Source organism: Epinephelus moara, chromosome 8 (assembly GCF_006386435.1).
Source record: "Epinephelus moara isolate mb chromosome 8, YSFRI_EMoa_1.0, whole genome shotgun sequence".
Classification (NCBI taxonomy): Eukaryota; Metazoa; Chordata; class Actinopteri; order Perciformes; family Serranidae; genus Epinephelus; species Epinephelus moara.
The window spans coordinates 22,533,583-22,560,037 of NC_065513.1; the positions used below are offsets into that span (position 1 = coordinate 22,533,583).

General features: G+C 40.3%; 1 protein-coding gene across 4 annotated transcripts in view; it reads right to left on the reverse strand.

Moving 5' to 3' along the window:
• mlxip (MLX interacting protein) overlaps positions 1 to 25,289 on the reverse strand; it is a 34,234-nt gene extending 8,945 nt beyond the window's left edge. Inside the window, exons 1-15 of one of the 4 annotated variants that reach the window (XM_050050613.1) lie at positions 24,697 to 25,289; positions 18,804 to 18,910; positions 16,946 to 17,031; positions 16,661 to 16,750; positions 15,501 to 15,542; positions 12,282 to 12,453; positions 10,530 to 10,622; positions 10,263 to 10,357; positions 7,379 to 7,952; positions 4,580 to 4,689; positions 4,251 to 4,335; positions 4,032 to 4,150; positions 1,217 to 1,324; positions 948 to 1,075; positions 716 to 839 (exon numbers count right to left, since the gene is read on the reverse strand). In XM_050050613.1, coding sequence (XP_049906570.1) covers positions 716 to 839; positions 948 to 1,075; positions 1,217 to 1,324; positions 4,032 to 4,150; positions 4,251 to 4,335; positions 4,580 to 4,689; positions 7,379 to 7,952; positions 10,263 to 10,357; positions 10,530 to 10,622; positions 12,282 to 12,453; positions 15,501 to 15,542; positions 16,661 to 16,750; positions 16,946 to 17,031; positions 18,804 to 18,910; positions 24,697 to 25,019 — 2,256 coding nt within the window. In that variant the 5' untranslated portion in view covers positions 25,020 to 25,289. Of the gene's footprint in view, positions 1 to 715; positions 840 to 947; positions 1,076 to 1,216; positions 1,325 to 4,031; positions 4,151 to 4,250; positions 4,336 to 4,579; positions 4,690 to 7,378; positions 7,953 to 10,262; positions 10,358 to 10,529; positions 10,623 to 12,281; positions 12,523 to 15,500; positions 15,543 to 16,660; positions 16,751 to 16,945; positions 17,032 to 18,803; positions 18,911 to 24,696 lie in introns of all 4 variants that reach the window. The other 3 variants (XM_050050612.1, XM_050050610.1, XM_050050611.1) reach the window with 3 other exon arrangements.
• Between the last annotated feature and the right edge of the window lie 1,166 nt (positions 25,290 to 26,455).

The window sequence follows — 26,455 nt, forward strand, 5'->3', positions numbered from 1 at the left end:
CGGCAAAGGAGAAGTGCTCACTAACACAGATTTAGACAGATTTGTGAACAATATTTGAGGGAAATGGTCTTTTGTGTGTATAGAAAATGTTTTAGATCTTTGAGTTCAGCTCATGAAAAATGGGAGCAAAAACAAAAGTGTTGCGTTTATATTTTTGTTCAGTGTATATTACTGTTGTCACATATTTTTTAGTCTCTTTAATAAATAAGAGCTGAAAATGAGTTGAAAAAGGTAACTAATTTAGTTTTCACGGTGTCTGTGTGGCCTTGTTTATTCACTGGGTCTGTGGGAATGAATAACATGCTATTCAATGAACAATTTTGGCCATGTATTAACATGTAAATCAAAGATACTGCTTCATTTTATTTCAAGCTAATTTTGTCACGAATGTCCAGATTTGGTTCAGTTATACGGCACTTGTTGGGCAGAGCTGTTTTGCAGGATGTGACGTTGTGGCTCAGAGCAGCTCTGCGTATGAGTGTGAAATCAGTTGCACGCCATACTTCTTGCCTTGCTATTGATGACATCAAGCTCACTCTGGTCTGCACTCTGTCTTACAATGGTAACTATTTTGGCTGCGCTGGCTGCCTGCTCCAAACACCATTAAAAACACTGTGCTTGGCTCACAACTCAAATTCTATATTTTCCCATACTGCGTAGGAACCCTGTATTAATGAGCAGCAAACAGTGTAAGAGCTCCTTCATCAAAGGATACAATCCAGAACTTCCAGTTCTGAAGGGTGCGGTTCTTCACATATTCATTGAACTTCTCTTGCATGTGGTTGAAGCGCTGCCGCCTGACGGGCACCCCTGTCGCAGGCAGCTGTTCCTGACACGAGCTGTGGTTAAGCAGTCACAAGAGACAGAAACAGCTGAGAGTTAATGTGCGTCTGTGCAACATTTGTATATCAGAAGAGGGGTGACGCATATACAATGTTTCGGCGTACTTAATGGAGGTGTTGAGCTCCTCTATCTCCTCTCGTAATCTCTTGATCTCCTCCTGCATCTGCTGCCTCTCCTGTTGGAGCTTCCCGATGTGATCCACTGTCTTCTGCAGCGTGACTGCATTACTGATCTAAATGCACAGAGTTCATGAATATAGTAGGAAAAGAGAAAGCAAATTAAATATTTAGAACTATACAAGCACACAAACATAACCAAAAATAGTGATGTTCTGAATCTGTTTTGGATGTCTGATGAAGACACACAGACTCACATTTGACTGTGACTTCAGAGTGGGAACCAGGTTGCAGAGTGTTTTAAAGCCAATGTTTATGTTTGATCGTCTCTTTTGCTCAGCAGATATGTATGTTATCCTCCGGCTCTGTCACACAACAGCAGTGGGAACATTAAACAGATGCTTACTGAGATTGTTTCACAAACAACAGAGGAAAAGATGCTACTGATGCTAACAGGCTAACAGGGTTATTATACATCAAATCCAGTACAGCTTAATTCATTTTCAACATTGGGATTTATGGCTTTCAATCTACATGCTTTATCACAATGTGCCATTTCATTGCCACTAAAAAAATTCAAGGATTGCCCAAGCCTGTCCTAGGTGGCCTGTGATATGTCATCAAAATAATAAAATCCACACTTAATTGTAGCGATCACACCAGAAAACCATTCATGTTAAAGGGGACCTATTATGCTTGTCCTTATTTTCTGTCATATATAATGTTACAACGTTAGATGTTCATATTAAATGTGGCCAAAGTTTCAAATAATGAGGTAAACATATGTAGAAGTAATCACTGTGAGCAAATACCTGAGGCTTCAGACCAGTCTGAACACTGTGTTTCCAATGTTTCGACTTTTGAGACAAGCTAATGTCAGCTCATGGCGGATTTCATTATATGGTCATCTTCTACAGGCACGCTATTGCAAGTCTTTACACTATGAAGCCCTCACTGCTACATGGCCAGGGTTCCCACAGATCCTTTGAAAGTCTTCAAAGGCATTGAGTTCATTATCGAAGAATAAGGCCTTAATTGGTGTTGAAATGTCCTAAATCAATCTTTCAAAAGTCTTAAAAATGCTTAAACATGAGAAGTAGAATTTTATGGATTTTTTTTCCCTAACGTTGCATTGTAAAATCTTAAAAATAATAGAGAAGATCTTCTCACATTAACGTCACTCAGATCAGGATAATGGAACCACAAACACTCATATTTTGTTTCCAGCCAGGATCCACTGTCTGCTAGCCAACTGTCACTGTACCCTGGACGGCATGTGAAAGTGCAAATTTAATGAAAACTGGCTATTTAACCAAGATTTAGGTGCATGGTTGAAACTAGAACAAGCAATGCCTACGAGGCTGGACGTATTTTTCTCAAAAGTCTTTCAAACTCGACACGATGGGAATCAAGGCCTGTGAAATCACACATACAGAGTTTGGGTGCATTCACACCAGGATAGTCCGGGGGACTCGTTTAGATTGGGTGGGGAATGCTGAAAAATTTCTTTCACACTGCCCTTTAATAGCGGACCAAACTGCCTGGACAATTTCACACTGCCCTTTAATAGCGGACCAAACTGCCTGGACAATGTCACGCAGTTACAATAGCTGCTCGTTTGGGGGCGGTATTGCCTGAAAAGACCACTGGCGAGGAAGAAAAAAAGCATGAGGAATAAGAAAATCGGCTCATTGATTGGCCAGGACCGAAAACGGAACTCTATTTTGGGTAGCCACAAGCAACTGCGATAAATAGTCCTCTGACCATATATCAATAAGTGCCTGCACCTCCTCACTCTTCCACGTCTGCCCATGAGAAATTTTTTTTCTACCCAAAATGCACTGCGCTCTACGTCACTTCCTCTCTTTGGTTTGCTGGATAGTCCATTTGCATTTCCCACTGTAAGCGAACCACACCAGGGTTCACTTGCAAGTGAACCAAGACCCCCAGTTTTCAAGCGGACCAGGGTTCGCTCGTTTGGTCTGCACAAGAGTTCGAATGAGCGTTCACACCACTCCAAACAAACCAAACTATGCGTGGAAGCATTCCAGGGTTCGTTTAAAGCGGACCAAATAGTGCCACTGTGAATGAGTCCTTAGAAATACAAAACCAACAAACACCAGGTATTTCCCAGTTCTGTTCTTGTCTCGTCTCGTCTCCACCACGAGACAAAAAAGTCATGTTTTATGTTAAAATGAACATTTGAGCAGAAGTGTCCTGAACCCTGTAATTCATGTTGATTTATTTTTTATTTTTGCAATTTTGTTATTGTAAAATTGGTCTTAAATCTAATTACATGTAGCATTAAAAAAAAATCTTAAAAACTAATCTAACCATAAGTTGTGGGAACCCTGAACTACATGCTAACATCTGGGAAATTATGTGATCTTGGTTAATGACGTAAATTTCGCCCTGATTTCGGATCATATTCTTGCTGGAACATGTCCGGTTGTGTTTAGAAGCTTTTATTGGTGAGCTTTCATGGTAGGAGTGCTGCTATTGTCAGTTACAGTCATTTCCCTGCTGCCATGATGGTGCAGATGAGCTGAGATATGAAGACACTGAAACGCTGACCAATAAGAGCAGACTGGGCTTTTCCAAGAGTGGGGCGTAAAGAGACAGGCGCTAAGACGTACCCTTTTAGACAGAGCATGAATACAGGCCTTCCAGCACAGACAGTATGAGGAAAATTAAGTGTTTTTTGACCATTAAAGCAGATAAAGATGTCTAATAGAAATCTAAAATACAGGTAGAAACCTCAAAATGAGCATAATAGATCCCCTTTTAGAAACATAAACACACTAGAGTCCAAGTTTCTGTCTGAACCCAAACCAAGTCCAAGAGAGTAGTAACTGAGCCCAACCTGAGCAGTTCAGCTGAAACACTGTAACCCTGTCACACAAATGTTATAAGGCTGTAAAAGTAGTCTAACACCTACAGCAGGTCCACATTCTTTAATGATTTTTACACTACATTTTCACCAAAAACAGGTTGAAGCCCCGTTTGAAGTAGGCAAAAGCTGAACAACATTTCTTAACATTTGTCGGAATCCAACCCGGCCCAAACACAAACCTGATTTTGTTCATTCTTTACCAGAGGTGTACTGCTGCTGCTGCTGATCAGTGACTGCGGACTAGGGACTTGATCTAACCCACGTGGTGATCCTTGACCTGATCCTGGCTGACTGGGAACTGGAAAGAAAAACAACAACAACAAAAAAATAAACTTGTAACGTGTGTAAGTTGAGGTTTTAAAGTTAAGTTGTGCTTTTTGGGTAGAGTGAAGTCTCACCGACACTCGAGGAGGCTTTCTGATTTTTGAGGCTGGAAGAATAAGACTTTTCTTTGGGGACGATCGGTTTTGGAGACTTCTTTGTCTGAGATACAATGTGACATCCAGGAGTGTGAGAGACATGACACAAGAAACAACAGACAAGAATGAAAAAGAGGTACAAGATCATGAAGCAGAATAATAAAATATAATCGTTCTGATGTTACAGTTTTAAGAGTAGTAAAGTTTAAATTTCACATTTAGGAATTATACACATCAAAACTTTAACAATAAAACGTAAATGCTCCTGATTTGTAACTTTCTATTGGCGACTCGAGATGAAAACATACCCCTCTAAGCTGAGGAGGAGCGATGACCACTCCAGTGTTATGGACCACATGCTCTGCTTTCAGAGGCGTTGGCGTAACAATCAATGCACCAGCATTACCTGGGAAAGGAGCTGAGAGAAAGAACACTGACGGTGAGGAACTGCAGTGTTAACTTTATGTGCCTTTATATGTGAACACCATAAATGAGTTACCATTTTTGATATATGGGCCTCTTTTTCCTCTGTGGCTTTTCTATCCAAGCATAAAATACACTCTGTGGTGAACATGACGGGATTCATCTTTCTGAGCAGGTTTCTGGCCAAAAATTGGACACTTTATATCTTGAATTTTACAAAGATAAGCTTTTAAGTCTTCTATTAAAATAAAAGCAAGGGGCACCCTCACGGCCGAGGTGTTGTGGTGCCAAAAACAGACTCTATAATAAGACAACATAGCTCCCCAGAAGTGAAGCCAAAACATCTCGATCTCCCCCTGGTGGCTGGCTGCAGTGTAGCTCATAAGCCCCGCTGCCTCCAGGTGAGTTAATGGGACACGAGCCAAACTAAAAGGATCAAGATGGTAATGTATGTACCCTAAATGTATGTTCAAGTGCTCATTCTTCTGATACGTTTGGTTTAATTAGTTATCTGAAGCTATAAAACAGAGGTTTGACATCATGATTAAGAGCTGTGTGTGCCAATTAGTGCGCACGTGATTAATTGCTTGTGACAGGGTGACCAGCAGGAATTCGATACTGCAGGATTCGCTACTGTGTAGACTCTGGCTCCAAATGAGGTCACCAGCGTAAGATGACAGCAGCGGTTCCTGGATATTTTGGCTTCATTTTTGTACTGTGGGAGGAGACGCGTCGTCAATCTGTATCTTACAGTCTTTGATGGGATCCATGGACTGCAACCAGTTGTTTAAGATATTATTTGCCTAATTCTAGCTTTACACTATGCAAGAGCTGGTACATCAAGAATATTAACAGTTCTTTGGTTCTGAAATCCTAAAATATGTTAAAAAAAAACCATAACATAATAAAACTAGAGTTACTGCCTCATGATTTTATGCCTCCATCTACCACTCAAGTTGCAGTTACAGTTTACATTCATGTCTGTGAAAACATGGAAGCTTCACATACATCTTCACCCGCGGCAGCACAGAAGTGCTACACAATCAGCTCAAGGTGAGCACCCAAGAATAGTGTCACCAATTCAGTATCTGACCAAATGTCTCCCCCTCTGTTCCTGAGTTATGACGTTGAAAAATGGTCAGAGAAGTGTCGGTGCAGTAGTATTATGATGTCACAATGAAGCTGGCCTTTGAACTTTTGGATATGAAATGTCATCACTTCATTTTATCTCATCAGACCTTTGTGTCAATTTTTTCGTTCATAAGATATGGCATTCATGAGAATGGGATGGACATACAGATGTATGAATGAACGGATGGGCAACCTGATGGACAACCCGAAATCATAATGCCTCCGACCACAGCTAATGCCAGGGCAGATGCATAACAACATGGAATTTGTTTGCTACAGATTATTAATCCAAGTGCAAATACAGTTCCATCGGAAATCAGCAGATGTTTTCCTCTGTGCTTGCCAAAAGACTTTCACTCAATCCAAAATTGCATTAAATGCACCACATATCCAATATGTAAACTATAACTTCAACATACTTCTGTGTACATAAACAGCAGTATGCATCTTTTCTAGGGCTGTCACCTAGTCTAGAACTTTCCTAGTCGTCATTTAGGGCCATTAGTCGACCCGCATGTTTACAATATTAATTTGGTTATCAAATGATATATTTTGGGCGGGGCAACACAATGGTTTGAGTTGAAGGTGTGAGAAAGAATAGTATCAGTAACATTGTTAACACTGTGCTACATTACAGAGAAATACAAAACCGTACTAATGAACCTTCATTAATATAGGCCTATATTTTATCTACAAGTGCACGTCACACACTGAGCGAGCCGCCTGATAATGACGCTGTCGGCAAAGCAGTAATGATTGTGCTAAGTGGCTAATGGGCATGTAGCTACTTACATGTTTCAGATGATACGTCATGTTTGTAGTCGACCAATGAAGATGAGTTTACATATCACCTTGGGTTCGACCATCACCTTCTCAAAATGATCTCACACTTTGGATTTCCTGCCCGACATGTTATTAACTAGCCTGTGTGATAACTGCAGGTACTGGCCCTGTAAATTAACAAGGCGCAGCTCCTAATAGAGTTTCACTTTTTTCTGTGACTAAGCAACCAATGAAATCTTGCTGACTAATGACCTTTCTGGTCAACTAATGTTTGGTCAACTATAAGAGAGCAGCCCTTCTCTTTTCAGACACACTGAGCTCTAATTTCCACATCACTTCCTAAGACCCTTTGTGTGGTTAGCAGACGTTTAACGTGTTATTGACCTTACAGAGCTGTCTTGGTCGCTGTCCATTAAGAACATTCTCATTAGCCTTACCGCATTCTGGGATATTTATGCTGCCGTAGCGTCCAGTGTTTGCATTCTGTTTCAGCAGAAACAGTATGCAATTCACACACAACTGGTTTCATACTAAGGTTTCGGACATTGTAAACAGCATGTATTTCTCTGGCAGCGATTATCAGTAGTATAAGCTACAGTAACTCAGCCATGTCAACAAAAAATAGTTTTAAAATCAGTATGATCGAATAAGAAAGGTTTGAGCACTATCTTGTGGTAACGTGACACAGCTCCACTGACAGATCAACAATGTTATATGCACAGTTCCTCAGAAATTGCATTGCTAACATCTTGAGATCAGGAACAACAGACCTGTGAGGATTAGGTGGGACGAGGGGATGGTGCTAGCAATCCTTTGCACAGGGTGGGTTTTGTTGGCACTGGGTGACTGAAAGGGGCGAGGCAGGGCGAAAGTCTGAGGGTGCTGGACGGGAGTGGCAGGTAATGGAGCCAAGGGCTGCAGCTGGGAAGGAGGAGGTGGAGGTTGTGTTGATATGGAGCAATACTCTGAGGCGTGGCTGAAGGTGGTGGCGGCGGCGCTCGGCGTGACAGTAGAGGAGGCCGTGTGTGTAATCACAGATGGTGCTACAGTCTCGTCCAGTGCTGAGGTGTGATCCAAAGGTGAGGGAACCATGGGTGCTACTGAGGCCATGTCCTGACCTGAAAGGCACTGCGCCAGAGGATCATGGGATAATGGCTGAGGGACTGAGGGCACTACGGCTTGATCACTGGGCGCCACCTGCCCAGGAAACAGAGGCATGTAGTTTGGTACATAGGCAGCACCACTTGCTGTTCGACTGGTTTGACTGGCCATGGGAGAGGGGATGGGCAGGGGGCCAGGAGGGGAGATGTGGTTGGTTGTAAGCAGGGAGGGCATTAACTGGGCCTGGCAAAGGACGACAAAGGAAAAGGAAACAAACACTTAAGTCCTTTCTTCTAGTGCAATATGAAACAGAAGAGAAGCAACTCACATAAATTCATATTAGACAGGAGAAGTGTACGTCGTACTACACACTCTAATCTCTAAGCATCTCTATTTATTCTGTTTAAACCCGATGTTTCTGCACAGTTGCAGTTTAGGATGAGGCAAAACGGATGTTATTGGTATTATTGTACTATTTGCAGAATTAAATTTCAGTGGTGGCTGCGTGAGACTGTTTCTGACTCATGTAGTGTAAACATTTACAATAACTCCAGAGTGTTGAAGAGTCCAAAAGTCGACAACATATTCTGCTTCAATCCACGTTTGTTTGCTTTAGCCTTTCAAAAAAACATTTTCACTGTGGTCAAAAAAGGGTTTGCTCTCCTGCTTGCTGCACTCAAAAAGCACCATAAATAATTACATGTATATAACCTCAATAACAAAAAATATATTCTGGCTCCAACACTTTTATAGTAATAAAGCTGTTCACAAATAAAAGATCATATTAGGTATCTGTATTTGTTTGGTGCCCCATCAAGACGTCATCAATGCCATACCAACAATGACTGTAGAACGAGGTTAAAGATTAATTAATTTGAAATGTTGTGTTTTTTTATTGACATACCTGTTGTAGCACAAGAGCCTGAGGGCAGGATTATTATTTCATCATTATTTTTTGTCCTTACTGGATTAGCCTGCTGCCTACATGTGTTAATATTGATGAAACTAACAAGTTATAGTCATTAAAGGAAGTTGAATTAATAAAAAAAGACTAACTCATTTAATCTGATGAATCACTTTATTAGAAAAAATATTTTAAGGGTGATGAGGTCATAACGTATGAGGACGGACATTCAAGGCTTCCTTCAAAAATCTCCATAGAAACTTTGAATGTATTCGGTACAGCCCTAATTAATTACTTTTCTGGCTGCTCAGTATTGAGAGAAGAGGAAGGTGGAGTCAATGTTTCAACTGGTTACATCACTCCTTTGTAAGTCCCTCCACTTGCTTCTAGTGAATCAAAGAATAGATTTTAAGATCATTTTACTTGTTTAAAAACCTGTCCGTGAACATGCCCAAAATGGGGTAGTTTTGATCTTCTCAAGTGGGGTTGTATGAGGTACTTATCTTAAGCAAGTGTATTACTTACAGCAGATTTCGGTCGGCACGGCCCAGTAAGAAGAAGCAGACTGGAGTCCAACACATAAGCTAAGCAATGTACCGCTGTGGACGGGGGTCAGTGACAAAATGTATCTTAGGCACCTAGAAAAATCTCATGGGTTAAAGTATATGCTTTATTTAGAATACTGTCACTGCTTTACCTTGCCATCAGACATTGATTTCTGTTATATCGTTCAAAACCAGACTGCATTTAAAAAACATAGTGACTTAACATTGCCAAACACAGGAGCTGCTGGTCTACCGCTGCCTCGATCAGTTAGCTTGTTGGCGTTACTGTTTAACTTCGGATTTTAAAACAGTCTGGTGACTTTAATAAGAGCATGGAAACTGAAGCGGTTGAAACAGGCTGTCAGACGGACAGATATAAGGCAGTGAAAATACTCCCGATATGGCGTACACTAAAACTGTAAAACTGTTTTAGAAGGACTTTTTTTTTAGGTGACTAAGATGTGTTTTGTTGCCGACCCCATCCACAGCAGCACATTGCTTAGCTTCTGTGTGACTTCTCCAAACTGGGGGCGTGGTGACTGACATCTACTGCAGGTAATGCACTGACTATGGATAAATACCTCATACAACCCCACTTCAAAAGATTCGAATTATCCCTTTAACTACACTAACATTCTGCCAAATCTTAGTACAGCGCTCAGATGCAGTTACTGTTATCTTTTTGTGGATAAAAGTCGGACAAAAAGTTACGCTAAAGCTGCATTTATGGACCTAACAGAGAATAAGGCTAAATAAATTACCTCTGCTGAGCTTTAAGGATGACAGCATGAAAGAGAAGCAAAACATTTAGCTACGTTTTGAGTGTCTGATTCTCAAAAGAATATAAATTTATTGTTAAGCAGTTTGAGCAGCCAGTCGTGTATGAAAAGTGCTATGTAATTAAAGTTTAGTAATATTATTATGTTACATAGATTTTTTGTGTAACTACATTAAGACAGAGAGATGGTAGAAGATGTGGTGGAAATCTCTGTGAACTGATCCCCCCAAAATAAAATCAAAAATTAAAGATAGGAAAAAAAACACAGATTTTGGACAAACTCTGATCATGGTGGTGTGTGTTAGGGACTGCACCTTGGTGTTTACCTGTGACTGAGAGCTGCTGCTGGGTAGAGGGGTGACAGATGTTGCAGTGGGTGAAACAGAGGGGAAGGCGGGCTGACGGAGGCTGTGAAATAAGTCTGGAACAAGAGTCTCTATGTTAGCTAGAGGTTAGTAAAATCACACTACTTTCTGTGTTAGGCTAAGCCAACTGCTTTAGCAGAGTTACTAGAACATGTGCGCTTGATTCCTGTAAAGTGTGCACTATTAGTGTGTGTGTGCGCACTGGTGCTGTGGTTGGTGCCTTACTGCTACCTTGCAGTGGATCAAAGGAGTCCATGAAGTCTAGGTTGGGTTGTAAAGGGATGAGTCCTGGTTGGATCATGTCTGCGTTCCCTGCATGAGCTGTGAAGGTTTAAGAGGCAGAGGTAGGGAGAGTAGGGGGAGGACATGCCAGTATTTTGACAGATAGATAACATATTGTTGAAATCATACAGATGTAACATAATTTAGAGAGTTTGTTAAAGTCCCCCTCAACTTAAAAATGCATTTTTATTATGTTTATGTCCCCTAAAACATCTGATGTTGACTAAACTGACTTGTAACTGGGCAAGGTTTGTCACTACAGAGGTGTATTCACATTTCTCTTCTGAAGGGGGTGATGTCTGTGCACTTCCAAAATCTGAGATTCAAACGTACCCTGGGTAAGGTAGATTAGGTACGTCACTACATGAAAGTCAATTGCTGTCCAACACTATGCCGGCAAAGAAACCGGAAACCTCCAGGGCAGTGTGGACTTGTAAGACCAGAAAGCAGAGTTTGCATTAGCATAGTAAAGGTTTGACAGCACACATGGTACAGCCTGGAGCTTCCCTCCACTATCTACCAAAAAGGTTATGATTTTATTTTAAAGATTGTTTTGGGCAATTTTGCCTTTAAAAATAGGACAGTTAAAAATAGACAAGAAAGGTGGGAAAGAGGGGGGACGGCACGCCGCAAAGGGGCGTGAGATGAAATCGAATGCTATCCATTGCAAAGGACTCAGTCTACATGGGATAATGAGCTCAAGGCAACCTCTATAGCAGATATTATTATATTTTTCACACATACTGATGCTAAATCAGCCGCTGACGATTAGCCTACAAGCTAACAAACAATATAAATACAAGATGCCAACTACACTTACATTCTTAGATGTCTGCTAGCTGCTAATTTTGGTGCACAACAGACCCCTCATCTGAGTCTGGGTCTGACTGAGGCTTAAACATGCATGGCTGAAACTCTCTGGCGCTCTCTCAAGTGTCGACCTTGGCTGACTTGATGCGCACTGCTCTTTCCCTGGTCAACCTAGTGCTAGTAACACTGTGACACCACTGGAGAAAGCGAAACCGATAGCAAGCAGTGGTGGTGGGCAGGACAGAGGCCAGATTCAGAATATCTCAATGAGGGATAAAAAGTAGATCTGCTTCCAGCTCATTTTCTTTTTTTTTACTTTTTATATGAAAACAACTTGTTGCAGAGTATTTTTTACATACTTTAAAACATGTCTGGGGGGGACTTCAACAAACTTGAATGTAGAGAAAACAGCCAACAAAAGATAAAAGTATTAAATTAGTTATTAAAGGTCTATTGTGTAGGATTTAGTGGCATCTAGTGGTGAGGTTGCAGAACTGAAACTTCTCCCGTGTGCCAAGCATGTAGAAGAATTAGGATAGCATAACAAAAATGTAAAAACGTGAAGGGTCCTATCTGGAGTCAGTGTTTGATTTTTTTGTCTAATCTGGGCTACTGTAGAAACAACATGGCAGGCCCTGTGTAAAAGGACCCGCTCCGTATGTAGAAATAAAAGTCTCATTCTAAGGTAACAAAAACACAACAATTCTTATTTTCAGGTGATTATAAACTAATGAAAACACAGTTATTAACATAATGTTCCATTTCTGCCAATAGATGCCCCTAAATCCTACACACTGGACCTTTAAATCACACACTGAGTGAGTAGGAATAAACTAAAAAGGTAATTAGGATGTCTCCACTGATTTCATACACTAAAGATTTCCTCACCGATCTCCCTTGGATTGGGCCAGGCTATTGGCTGGTGCGAGGCCAACGTAGAAAACAACGTGTCTGAAAACTCTGACATCAGAACATCCATGTCAAAGAGGGGGTCCATCTCCATGGGGGCAGGTGCTTCGTAATTCTTACGAGGCAAGCGGCGTGCAGTACTCTCTTCATCCTGAAGAAAGGAGACACGGAGCATGTCTGGAGAGACTTCCCCGAACAGCAACAACTGCTCCTCTGGCCCCTTTGAGTGTTCAAAACGCAATCACCAAGCCAGTTAATGACCCACAAGCATGCAGTGTTGAGTACAGCAGACATGGGATGGCACTGAACTGATAAACAACACCTTATCTCTAAACTTCATGCAACAGTCTTATAAAACAATTCCCCTTGTATAGACTTTGTGTCTGTCAGCGTGTTACAAGCTGAATTAACCCGTTCAGATCCCTCATCCATTCCAATGGACATACATTTTCTAGGGTGTTTAGATCTATGATTACTGACTCCACCCAAATGCACAGACTTGTTTGATGGGATGTCTCACAGTATTCCACATTATCTGAAGTGGCCTGCAGTAGAGCCACACTCCCTTTCTTAAAAAGCATGGCAGACTGTGAGGCAAGCGCTGCAATTCATCCATAGTTCCACTTGCCCTCATTCACTTACACTCAGCCCTTGGTATTATGTTACAGCTTACGCTGCACGGAGGCCACTCACTTTCAACCCAACTATCATGGATCAACCGCCAGTTACGGGATTAGCGCTATGCTGCTTTTCTTTTTTACAAATCATCAGATATCTGCAGACTGCTCTCTGTGAGGTGAAGGTGTCTTCTGCGGATAATTGCAATTTATCGACAGGCACTTGGCAATTAGCTGCATCAGTTTCTGATTTAGAAATTTCTGTTTGCGATCTGTATTATCATAATTATTGTTGCTACAGGTTTATGATATCTTCAGGGTTCCTACACATTTGGAATTTCAAAATTCCATACTTTTCCATACCCTAATTTCCAGACTTCTTTTTTTTTTTTTTCTTTTCAGAGAATATGCGACATCTGAGTAAATATATCAGTGTATCATATTTCACACCATATTTAATTATTCTTAATAGGCGATTGTAGCCAAGTACCATAATGGCATGCAAATAAAAAACTCAGGTAAGTTCAATGTCTGGGCTGAGGCAAAAAGGTTGGGACTATGGGTGCAAGCAATGCAGTAACGAGACATCGGTGTTTTTTCCTTTCATGTGGCTCAGAATCGCCTTCTCCCCCATGTTGGCGATGTCAAACGATTTCACACAAAGCTTGCATCTAGCGCTGTGTGTGAATTGGGAATCCTTGGCCAGCCAGTATTTATATACGGTAATGTCAAGCCATCCATCCAAAAACTTGCATCTACCCATTGTGAACCATGTGAAACTCGTCTTCTTGTTGAAGGTGCAGTGTTGGAGTGAAACTTGATACCTGGGGGGCTGGAGGAGGGTCATGGGGCAGCGGACTGGACATACCACTTGTCAATTAGGTAAAAGGGCGGTATGTTTTCTGAGACGTTTGCTCTCACACATTAAATTACATTGATTAAATTATTTTTGGAAATACCTAATTTTCTATTTTAGAAAACAGTATTTTAGAACAGTGGTAATAGTCTGGAAACAAATATTTTTCCATACTTTATTTTTCATTTTCTATACTTTCTTTTTCTTTTCTTTTTTTTCATTCCGCTGTGAGGGTCCAAAGGACAGAGGGATGTTGTATGCTGTAAAGCCCTGTGAAGCAAATTGTGATTTGTGATATTGGGCTTTATAAATAAAATTGAAATTGAAATTGAATTTTCTATACTTTTTAATACCTGGAAATTGATCAAATTTATTTCTATACTTTTCCATACTTTCCATACTTGCGTAGGAACCCTGTATCTTGCAAAACAGCAAATTTCCATGCGTCTACAGATAATATTTGAATGAGGAAATTAGTACAACAATTGAAGTAAATATTAAGTGCAATTAGTTATATGGCATTTTTTTTATAGTTAAATATCAAATTATCCTATCCTACAGACCTATTAGTAAAGCTGAAAATTTTATTTATTTTCCAGTTTCATCATCTTCTCCGTCTTTGGTGGTGCAACCAAATTTTTACATGCCTTACTGCCACCTAAACATGGATGTATTTTCTTGCATCAAATGCTTAACTGCAATGCATTTGGGGGATGATATAGACCTTTAGAGTGACCATCATTGTTAACTTGCTCCCTCAGCCCTCCGAGGGTCGATCTCACCAAGTTCACTTTAGCTTTTCAGACAATTGAAACAACACTTATGATAGCAGGGGATTCCCCCGAGGGCAAGTGCTGAGGGGAAGTCAACAAGGGCATGTTGAACGACAATTGAAATGCAGCGAAGGAGGAAGAGTAAGGCACATTTTAATCTATTCTTCATATTGTTAAAGTACTTAATTTGTGTTTAAACTGTGTTAAATGTCAACAAAAGATGTTATATTACTTATACATTTCAAAAAATCATATGAAAGATTTATAGCTTTTACTCAGGGTTTTTTCATAAATATCCGCCCATTGGAATGGACGGTGGATCTGAGTGTCACCACAAAACAAATACAAAACAGGAAATACTGTTGTGATTTGACTTTATCATAATGCATTCAATTGATTTTGTAGACAGAATATCAGTCTCAGATTTCAACGTGCTCAGAAACTGAGGATATGTTGATGACAAATCCAACACAATATAGTATATATATATATATATATATACATATATATATATATATATATATGTATGTATGTATATATATATGCAATGCGTTTTCAACACATCATTTTATTCACTGATATAAGTTAACCATTCATGAAAAATAAAAAAAAACATGTTTTTTGTTTAATAAAAGGTTTGTTAGAATCAGTTACTGTCATTTTTACTATTAGGTCATTTCTGCATTAACATTGGAATGGACAGAAAAAAATAACAAAATAAAACATCCCAATCAAAAACATTTTTTGGCTAATTTATGTTCTGAACAGGTTAAGTGAAATTAGTCAGAAGCGTGTTTGCATAGCCAAATGTGATTTATTAAAGGGTATATAATAACATGAGGGTGATTGGGTTAGCATGGGTTAATGACATTACTATAAACATCTGGTTGAACAGATGCTGATAGTAATGTTCAGCACTTTGGTGAGTTGTGCATGAAGCAGTTTTACATACCTTGAGCAAGCTTGAGAGGTCGTCATCCTTGTGCTTCTGCAACTATGAGGAGGAGATAATGAATGCTGCATTAGATAAATATTTATGTTTAATGACAAGTCAGACAAACAGGGTTCCCACATACTGTCATAGACAAAATTTCACAACTTTTCTATGACTTTTCAAGGACCTGAAATAAAATGTTGATAACCATTCATAACGCATAACATGCAGCAGACTTTTAAAGCAGTAGTGGGGCATAGCATAGGTATGGAAAGTTGATGATCTACACATTCAATTACACGGTCACAACATCAGTCTTGATGTGTTATTCAAACATATCACATTCAAACTCTGGTCAAACATAATTTCAGCTGGCTAGCATACATGGAGGGAGAGATGGAACGGTAAACGTACACGACAGTAAACAAAATGTAATCACACATCGATGCATATTACAGCTACATTATGTCAACAGCTACAGAAAGCAGCTACAGCCGTTGTGTTACATTACATGGAAGGTTATTCACGGATGATTACTGTACAATTAATTTCATTACATGTAATAACATTTCATGACTTTCGAGGATTTTACTAAATTCATGACTTTCCCAGGCCTGGAAAATGAGACTGTGAAATCCCATGACTTTTCAAGGTTTTCGTTGAGGTCACACTTTGAACGACAAAGCAACTACACATCATTTTTAATGGAAGATGGTGACACGAAGCTGGAAACTGATGCCTGACATGTGTCACTCTGTAATGAGCGTGACGTGCTACAAATCAAACTTTCCTCAGCACTCAAATGACGCTGTGAAGCGTTTACCAATCATGTTTTTTCTAGCTGTGTTACTGTGTTGTTTAGCTAAGGTAGCTGACGCTGTGCTAGCTCTCTCTGCATTGCAGTACACAGGGAGATGCAATGGGCGGTGAATTGTGATGCTAAAATGGGGCTCAGACATTGATGAAAAGCATAGATATTTTTTTTGACCAAAATTCAAACATTAGATGACGCACAGTCGAAGTGCTTTCTTGCAAGCAGCAGATGCACACAAGCCTGTGACAACATAACAACGTCAACGAGTGTCAACTCAGCGATAATGCAGCTGACCACGTTATTGCTTTGTTATCGGTGGTGTGAACAAAGCATAACAGTGCATTTATAAAGAACTGAACATTACCCTTTTTTTAAAGTATGTTCTCCACTTGTGGTATTCTCTTATAACGATTTCAATTCTTCTTTTCCAGCATTTCCCCTCTGTGGCAATGCCCTGCGGAGGAAAGACGGAGATGGGCAACAGTCCATAAAACACACAGAACAAAGACAGGAAGTGAGAAGGGAAACATAAACTCAATCACAAACAAGTCTTTGAGAGAGTGAACATGAAATGATCCATGGGAGGAATTTGGTGACAACAACACAAAGTCACTATTGATGTTTGAGCATCACATTTTTCTGCCTCTACCTCTGTAGGACGATGGACGTCCGAGTCCATGCTTCCATCCAGGGGTGTTGCAAAGTGACAAACAGGGTTCTCCCTTTTCTCCACATCTAGGGGATAAGACACAACCTCAAAGTCACCCTCAGTAGAAAGACATAGTCCCCTTTTTTCCCATAATGGTGAATTACATTTACAACACAAGAAAAAGTAGAAAACATCTCACAGCACACTTTGCTTGAAGTGGAAAAAAGAGCGGTCAGAGCTCAGCTTACAGCTCATCAAAACCTTGACCCAGATTGAGTTTATTTTTGAGACTTGAATAAGAGTTGCTATCAGTCACTGTCATTAAACTGCTCGTGGCATGTAAACAAAGTGATACAACTGCAGCATGTTGCAAAGACAGAGCCAATATTTATCTTGAAATCATAAACAACAGGTCTAAGTTCCTGATTTTACGGATAATGTTGCCAGAACTGTTAAAGCAATACTTCACCCCCAACATGACCATTTGTATATCAGTTACACATCCTACGTTTGGTTGAATTCGTGAAGAAAACTTCCTCGACAGCAAACGAAGAATCCAAGTCTGGTTTATCCAGACATATGCTTAGTACTTCCCAAACAGATGGACCTTACCAGCGGGGAACTGAACTTTAAGTGAAACTTATCTATGCTCTCTTCAAAGCCAGACTCTATAGAAAAAAAACTGTAATTTTACCTTGCTGAACATGGGAGCTACTGGTCTACCACTGCCTTGGTCAGTAGTTTATTGTGTCATTGCGCAACTTTAGTGTTTTAAAGGATTAGTTCGGATTTACCCATCAAGGGAGTGGTCGACCAGCAGCTTCAGTGTTCAGCGAGGTAAAATTAGTTTCTGTTCAGCTCCCATCAGAAAGGGCTGTCTCTTTGGGAAGTACTGAGCATACCACTGATGGATAGATAACACTTGGATTATACTGCACAAGTTGTGTGAAAGTTTGTCAGCAGATGTTTTGATATAGATTTGGTGTTGTTAGAAGTGGACCCCTATGACTGCAGTTCATTAAGTTTGTGGATTCTTCATTCACAGTGGAAGCATGCAAGAAAAACAAAGTTTTCCTCAGAAATTCAACGTAACACGAGGTGAGTGACTGACATACAAATGATTATTTGGGGGGGGGGGGCAAATTCCTTTATGGGTAAGTTGTAATAAACAGGTGAAACGAGAGGAAAAATGAAGGCTGGTGACATTGTGGATCCTGAAAAGCTCAATGTGTCCCGAAATGTAGACCTACCGGTATAAAAAAATTCAATGTATGAAGGAGTCTCTCCACTACATCTGACATCAGATTGTCTATCAGAGCATTAAAAGCATTAAGCATTAAAATTCCACTTCACACTAATTACTGAAAACACAATCTAGGTCTGCAAAATTATGGTCAAAATGATAATTAATATTATTCTGATCAATATTACGATGTTTTTAATACGATTACTCATACATTTTAAGCACAATTCTTTTTATTGAACTTTCACATTTAAATAAACAGTGCACTGCTTTCTTCTCTATGCGCTAGTTGATGAAACATTTGATTTTAGTTTTGCCGATCTGCAGTTGCAATATTACGTAAAGTTTTTCACAGGCTGCTGCTGCAGTGCGCACACCTAACAGCGTACAGCTCTTCAAAAATGGAAGCTGGCTGTTAGCTTAGAAAAAGGCTTAATTTGAAATGCATCAGAGTTTTCTATGAGCGGAGCACAAATTTTGAATGTAAATATTGCAGTCAATCATGTTCATTTAATTGTGGGAAGCCCAAATCGTTACTGTGGTTAATATTTGATTATGTGTGCAGCCCTAATACAGTCAACTCTCTGTGGGTAGAAAATGAAGAGGAGCTCTTACACTGCATATACCAGGCTCTCCATATGGCGTTGTTGAGGCGAATCTTGTCTCTCCAAAGCAGCTTTAGACCCTTGAAGTTTTTCCATTTGGGAGATACCAACTTACCACTGAAAAAAACCCCAAGACAATTTACAGTGAGATAAGTGATGAGAGACCTGGGACATTCTATAATTGCCATGGCTTAATCTGTGCAAGTAGATCTATATCTCTACTTTGTGTTATCTGCAGATAAAGCCCTGATATTCTTGCTTGTAGAGAAAAAAAATGATTTCACAGACTTAAAAAATGCCCCCTCTATCTTCTACCTTCCAATGACACAACACTTTATATGGGATTTTTTTAAAAGTTTGTTTAATCATGAATCTATTTAGCTTACACACCAACGAGAGCAAATGTTGTCTCTGTCACAGTCTCTTAAATTGTCTCCTTACGAACAAGATTTTGATCTTAATACTGACGCCTGACATTGACCTAAAGCCTTAATACTGAAAAGTGATGCTTGCTCGCTGTAACACTGAGCCAGCGTCCATCACTCAGTAAAAGGTAAGGCAGCACCGTTTGGTGACAGGAGTTACACGCCGGATGACTGACTGTTTCACTGACACACTGGCCTGAATGTGGCTTCTCATGCCAGTATACTAGGCTCTGGAACGATGTGTCTATTTCACAAATGACAAAGAAATTGAAAATGAATACATTGAAAACTGACACAAAAAGTTGGTTCTCATTTCTGACAGAAAAGCTGATATTTCTCTTGCCACAGGAACAGAAAAAAGCTGAACCCTACACTACGAAACCAAGTCTACAAACAATTTAAAAAGAGAAAAGCTAGCCGTCACCTTGACCAACACTGGCAGTGTACTGACAGGCCTCAAGAGATAAAGCAAGCAAAACAAACAAGCAGGAATCAGTCAAGGTCAGGCTTAAATTAGACTGATATTTACCAGAACGATATGGAGATAAGGGGTCAAATAAACAGAGAGGAAACACACGTATGCTATTAAATGTAAAACAAGGAGACATCAGATGAATTCATCAGTGTGCACTGAAACTTATGATTACCGCACAGTGACATTAGCTGAGCTGTGGACAGTGTGGTAATGATTTTGTTACAAGTCATACAGAGAATTATAATCAGCCACGTTGGTCAATAATGGACTGAAACTTTGTGGCTTTAAGGAATGCTGGTATCACGTTTAACGTCCAACTGAGTGTATTAATATTACTGCACCAACTTTTAAATATGTTTTTTACATTCATTCATTAATTTTCTCTAAGCTCTTATTGTGTTGGGGGTCATGGAGACTTGGGCAAGAGGCAGGGTACACCCTGGACAGGTCACCAGACTATCGCAGGGCCGACATAGAGACAGACAACCATTAACACTCACATTCACACCTATGGCCAATTTAGAGTCACCAATTAACCTGCATGTCTTTGGACTGTGGGAGGAAGCCAGAGAACATCCTAACTTTGAACCCCCACCTTTGATTCGAACCAGGAATCCCCTTGCTGTGAGGGGACAATGCTAACCACTGAACCTTCGTGCCACCATGTTTTTTTATATGACTAAAGTTCAAGGGGACAAGAGAGAAGGATATAGGGCTGGGCGATATGGGTAAAATCAGATATTACTATTTGTTTGACCAAATACCTTGATAATCAATATTGCAACAATACTGCAGGGTTGACTAACGGTGCTTTTATAAAATATTGATAAATAATCATCAGTAATGTGGATATAATGACTAAGCTGGTAAAGGCATAGTCTCGCTCACCAGACCTTTCTCAAGAAAAGAAAGGTCTGGCTGGGCCGACTCTCACTTTAAGATTGGAGAAAAAAACACCCTGGCTGCTTGTATTTCTTTCAACCAATCACAATCGTTCTGGGCGGTGAAAAGCAACAGTGCGCTTGCAAAAATATTCCCAGGGGGAAACAGGTTTTGGTGTAACACGCCCACAAAAATATCGCCTACAGGACGCGAACCATGGCAGAAAAATGGCTACATCCCCGCAAGATCAAACACTGCAAAAGTTAGTAAAGGACGTGTTGAAAACGGTTGAAAACTGCTACACAACTGGAGGTGGTAGGGCGGGACTTCAGCGGGTCGCTCGTTCCGCCCAATGAGAGGCTGATCTATGCAGCGAACTTCCGCCCACTCAGATAACAGAAAGACGAGAGCAGTCTTGTAAGTTCAGAAAATTACATCACTTTACTGTAAGGCAGCCTTTAAAACAAGAAAAAGACAACACTTACGATGTCATGACATCCAAAATCTGAGACGATATCTAGTCTCATATCATGATATTGATATAGAGTGCTATCGATATATTACCCAGCTATATATCTATATCTATTTTCTTATTTCTCATCTGCTTTGATGGGGCAATGTTTATCACAGTCCAAAAGGGTTAGCTCACAGTTTCCTTCTTCCCATCGTTCCTCTCCTGTTACAGTCTGTCCTTCCTGTGCACTCTTTGCCAGCTGTCATTTGTGTGCTTGCTTTTTTTTATGAGTACTGTTTGAGCCCTTGGAAGTGGGAAAAGCTGTTTCAGTAAGCAGTCCAACTTGGTGCAGGGACTAGAGAAGAGGCGGTACTACAGGGGAAATCTCTGCAGATCCACCAGTGTTCTCATTGTGAGTGAAGGCTCTGTCATGCACACAAATACTCATCACTTCTCTGTGTCGGATGAATGACAACAGCAGAACAGTAACTGGTAGTAGTGCTTTCCTGGTCTATAAATAGTCTCCTCAGTGGATCCAAGTCGGTGCCATTTTTAAAGTCAGAGGGAATCCTCCGAGCAGCTGGCTCTGCACCAACACTACAGTAACACTAAGCGGTCAACAGAACCATGGGTAACGTGAGCCAAGGAATTTTTTAAAACTCACCTCTCAACATCAGCCGCATTTAGACCCAACTTTCACTGGCACGTTTTGTTTGAATCTCAACATTAACACTGCTTTAACATTTACTGAAGTTTATAAACTTGTCAGCATTCACTGTGCTGCTTTTTGTCAGGACACTGGGCTGCACATTGTGAATTATGATGTTTAATTTAAAGGATTTTGTTTAGAGGATGGTGTAGTCTGGAGAATAAAGTCCTCCATAAGAAACATCGGTACTGTGTTGTGTTACATATACATTTTTTCCTGCATACTTCTTATTTCTTATGTCTATATACAGTATAAGAACAACTGTAATGTCCCCCAATTTTCCCACTGGGGATCAACAAAGGATTCTGAGTTTGAATCAAACGTCTCTGTCTAGGAATATTAGTCAGGTTTTGATTTTTGTTTAATAATTTCAGTTAGTTTTGAATGAAAATGTCCTGATACTGGCTGGTAACGATTCTGCTGCTTGCTGTTCACAGTTTTACAAAATTCTAGACTAAATACTTTTTTGATTCTGTTTGTCAGGCCAAGTAAAATATTTAAGGACGCTTATTTAAATCCTCTCATGGGTCATTTTTTAAGTATTTGTGACATTTCACAGACTAACTAAGAACTGCAATATTAAATAGATATGTGTGATATGTGAAACAATAATTTTCAGAGGACCCAGTGTGTTCAACAATTTGAAAAATCAGCTGAACATGCCCAGAGCTGTGCCTGCTAATGTCTCAGCACTGTCAAAACAAAACACTATTTGTTCTGACATGAAGGAGATCCGTCTGATTAGATTCAAGATGTGCACAGCCCGTGGCAACTTTGGCAAAGCATAAATACTGCCTGGCAGCTTGATTTGGCCTGAAAGACACTCCTGTAGAAATCATTCCACCTTAAGTTAGGACAAAGATCTCTCTTTTAAGAGAGTGTAATCCGAGTTCATCAGGCCTGGTGCTCAGTTCGCATAACGTCTCAACAGAGTGCCACACTAAACTCGAGGTAACAGAAGTAACAAGTACATTTACTCAAGCACTGCACTGAAGTACAAGTCTGATGTGGTTATACTTCACAGTAAAACCATATGATAAGCTTATTTAGTTCAGGATTAAACCAGTGGTTCTCAACCTTAATGGCTTGGGGCTACAGTTGATACAGATGTTGTGACTGTAGTATCAGATGCGATTAAAGTGGTGAATTGTAATTTTTGCATTTTTCCCTGAAGGAAATACTAAAATGATGATGATGTGATTTTTGCCAGGGTCTGTACCAAACAAGCACCTGTTTTTTAAAAGTCACACAAACTAAAAATGTATGGATCTGGTGGATTTTAAAGCAGCTCAAGTCATGTACAAAGCAAGAAATAACTTACTACCTGGCAAGAGAGGAGGGGTACAACGTCAGAGGTAGACTAAATCTGAAATAACGTTGTTTTTGCACGACTCTGAAAAGTATGACGTATATCAATTTGTGTGGTGATTTTGAGGAACGCACTGGGTTGACGACATAAAACAAAGTAAAGATATCCAACAGTTTAAAAACAGGTGTAAAGACGGGATCTTCACAAAGTACAGAAATGATTAGCGGGAATGAAAAGCACACTCATATCGGTACTCTCCATTTGTATTTGTTTAATACACGGGGTGAAATTGGTTATCAGGTATTAAGAAGTGCAGTGGTGTAAATGTGTGGTTGATCAATTTTGACGAGAGTGTATTTATGTAATAGTCTGCTTAGTGTTGGTTTGAGTTTGACGATAGGACTAGACAAGCATGTTGCTTCTTCCTACTCCTCTTCGGACATGAAATATTATTTATATTTCTCATTGTAAGTCTGTTCATGATTTGTCATTTGTCTCTGTTTGATAGTTTTTTTCCTACAATAGATTATATTTTATTGTACTATTATTATTATTATTATTATTATTATTATGATTTTTAAATGTTCAAAATAGATAAATCAAATCAAATCAAATCAAGCATGTTCCCTTACGTCTGGAATATTATTTGTGTAGCGCCACAGTGCTTCATTTAATAGTATGTTATGACACATTTTACCATCATGCATGAACTGAAGCTCCTGCCACCTGGATACTGCACTTGTCCATATCGCAAATTCGATAATATTTAGATTAATCGTGCAGTTTACTCGATGTCCCTTACAAAAACAGGCCAGGGCCTATTTTAACGTTACACGTGTTTATGTGTTGTTAAACTTCTGTGTCTCCAAGATTCTCAGATGGTTTCCTTCACCTGCTTGAGGTAAGGGTCAAAGGACGGAGGGATGTCGCCTGTTGTAGAGCCCTGTGAGGCGTATTGTGATTTGCAATATTGAGCTTTATAGATAAAATTGAAATTGAATTGAAATTATTATTGGTGCAGGCCTTTGAGGCATGCTTTGAGATTTGACTACACTGAGCTTTGACTTAATCTGACTAACCTGTCAAGCACTTTGGGTATGAAATGTGCTATATCAATAAATTTAGATTGGTAAAATCATTCAGAATCAAATATGAATACTAATTTGTGGCAGGACTTGTTGTTTTCTTTTTTTGTACCCTATTAATCATGTCATGACCCCCTGGATTTGTGTGACCTTTAGGAGGGAGCCCCACCTCTTGGTCTGGAACAACTGGACAAACTACCTAGTAGTGCATATGTTAAAACATGTTCACCCTTAATGCTGCAAATGCATTAAGTCACCAGTGTTAACACAATCTGATAATGTAATATTTGGTAATAAATCAGCTACATGGTGCATTTTATCTGCAGGACTTTCACTCGTGCTGTGTGCTGACATTTAAGTCGAGGGTCTGCGTACTTCCTTCACCACAATCATGTGTGGTCAAGCAGGAAGTAGCATGAAGAGGAGACTCGTGACTGCAATTTCACACCAGTGTATCCCATGCCTGACTTTTCTGATCTGCACAGGACTGAGCTGGGTGAAGAGCTCCAGTCTAAAGTAAAGCTCTCATGTGAGTGCAGGCAGGTGAGCTGTGATGTAACATACCTGTACGCCAGGGTCATGCACTCAAAGAGTTTGGTGAGTGAAGCGTCTATGGAGAAGTGCGACGTGCTCGCCTTGCCAAAATGATAGGTCTGACAGGTCTGTTTGTTGACAGTGTCGAAGTCGTAGCCCTTCTTCGGGGGGTGCTCGCTGTGGGGCGAGGACACCATGAAGTGTCCGCTGTGGATGATCTGTGACTCAAGCCCGTCAGACCTCTTCAGCCCCAGCTGGGTCTCCTCCGCGTCCGAGTCGTCGTCCTGCTCCTGCTTTATGCTCGCCGGGGTGCCACGGTACCTCTGCCGTAAAGAAATCTCTCTTGTAGCCATGTCGGTGAATTCACCAGACAAATAGCTAACGTTAGCCAACAAGCTAGGACAATAAAACTCTGTCTTTCATGAGGCGGTGCAGGAAGACGCGGTTCAGCCGGACTGTCGGTTAAAGTTTGTCAACTTGGTGCCGTCCAGTCCGAGTCCTCGGGTCACTCATTTTCAGAGCTCGCTGCTGGTATTTAGTGGCCCAAGTTAACTTGTTGTTGTCTTGTTAGATAGTTGACGTAGCTGGGAGTCGCAGCGACCAGCTGACAAAAAAAAGCTTGCAGGCTGCGGAGCAGGAAGTTCCTGTGTGAGCGCGTCTCTGATTGGTTCAGGTCAGAGCCCCACCCACTGGAGGACTCAAAATAAACCTGGAGCGACAGGTTGCACACACACAGTCTGCACACATTCATGCATAATAAAGGACAGTCAGCATGCAGTGTCCACATACATAAAATAGTTGATAAGGGTGTAATCTTGTTTTAGGGAGTGTTCGCTATTATTTATGAGAGGAGAGGGAGTGGTGCAAAGAGGGGGAGGCATGTCAGATAATTTCTTTATCACTTTCTTCCCTTAGCAGAGGGGCACTCAACTTTTTAAAAGGTGACGCAGGCACTAAACAAGTGAGAGACATGACAGGGGCAACCCTACGTGGGAGACAAGACAAAAAAGACAAAAATATTGACACAGAAGACAAACACAGGTATATTGGTAGGTTGACAGTGTTGAATGGCATTTGTGTGTGTGTGTGTGTGTGTGTGTTTGTGTTGATGAAGCTGATGAAGCAGTAAAAAGGGGTAATGAGTTGGAACAAGAGGAACAGGCGAAAGGGGAAGAGTCACGAGTATATATAGATTAAGCGAACTTAAGTTAGGACGAGAAAAGAAGCAGAAAAATAAATGACTAATTAAAAACCAAATTAAATTTTAAGAGAAAAATCCCTTGGGCATTCAATTTTACACGGCTGTATAGAGTAGGCTGCCCCAGGGAGGGTGTTTTCCTGTAGGCTGACATGGAGATTAGCTTTGCTCTCATCAAAAAGCCTATGGGATTTTTCAGAAAATAAGCTTTGTGGCAAACAAACGTTTATGATTCTTACACGTTTTGTTCAGCAAGTTAATCTCCACAAATTAACACCTCTTTTATGATTTCAGATGCCTAAATGCAATCACCAGAGTTAAAAATCATTCATCAGGCTGTAAACACACTACACTATGGTCACATGACTTAACATTGCCCTCACAGCATGGCTGTAAAGCTGTAGTCAGCATGATGACATTCTGTAGCCTCATTTAGCAACTTGTTTGCAACTGGCTTTTTTAAGACACACAATTCAAGAGTGGGGTATTTACTGACATATTTTATGTTGTGGAACAAAAGGTGAAAGTCTGTTAAGCCTGTGTTAACCACAGACCTTATTTCAGGCATCTAACCAAAAAACATTCAAAGAA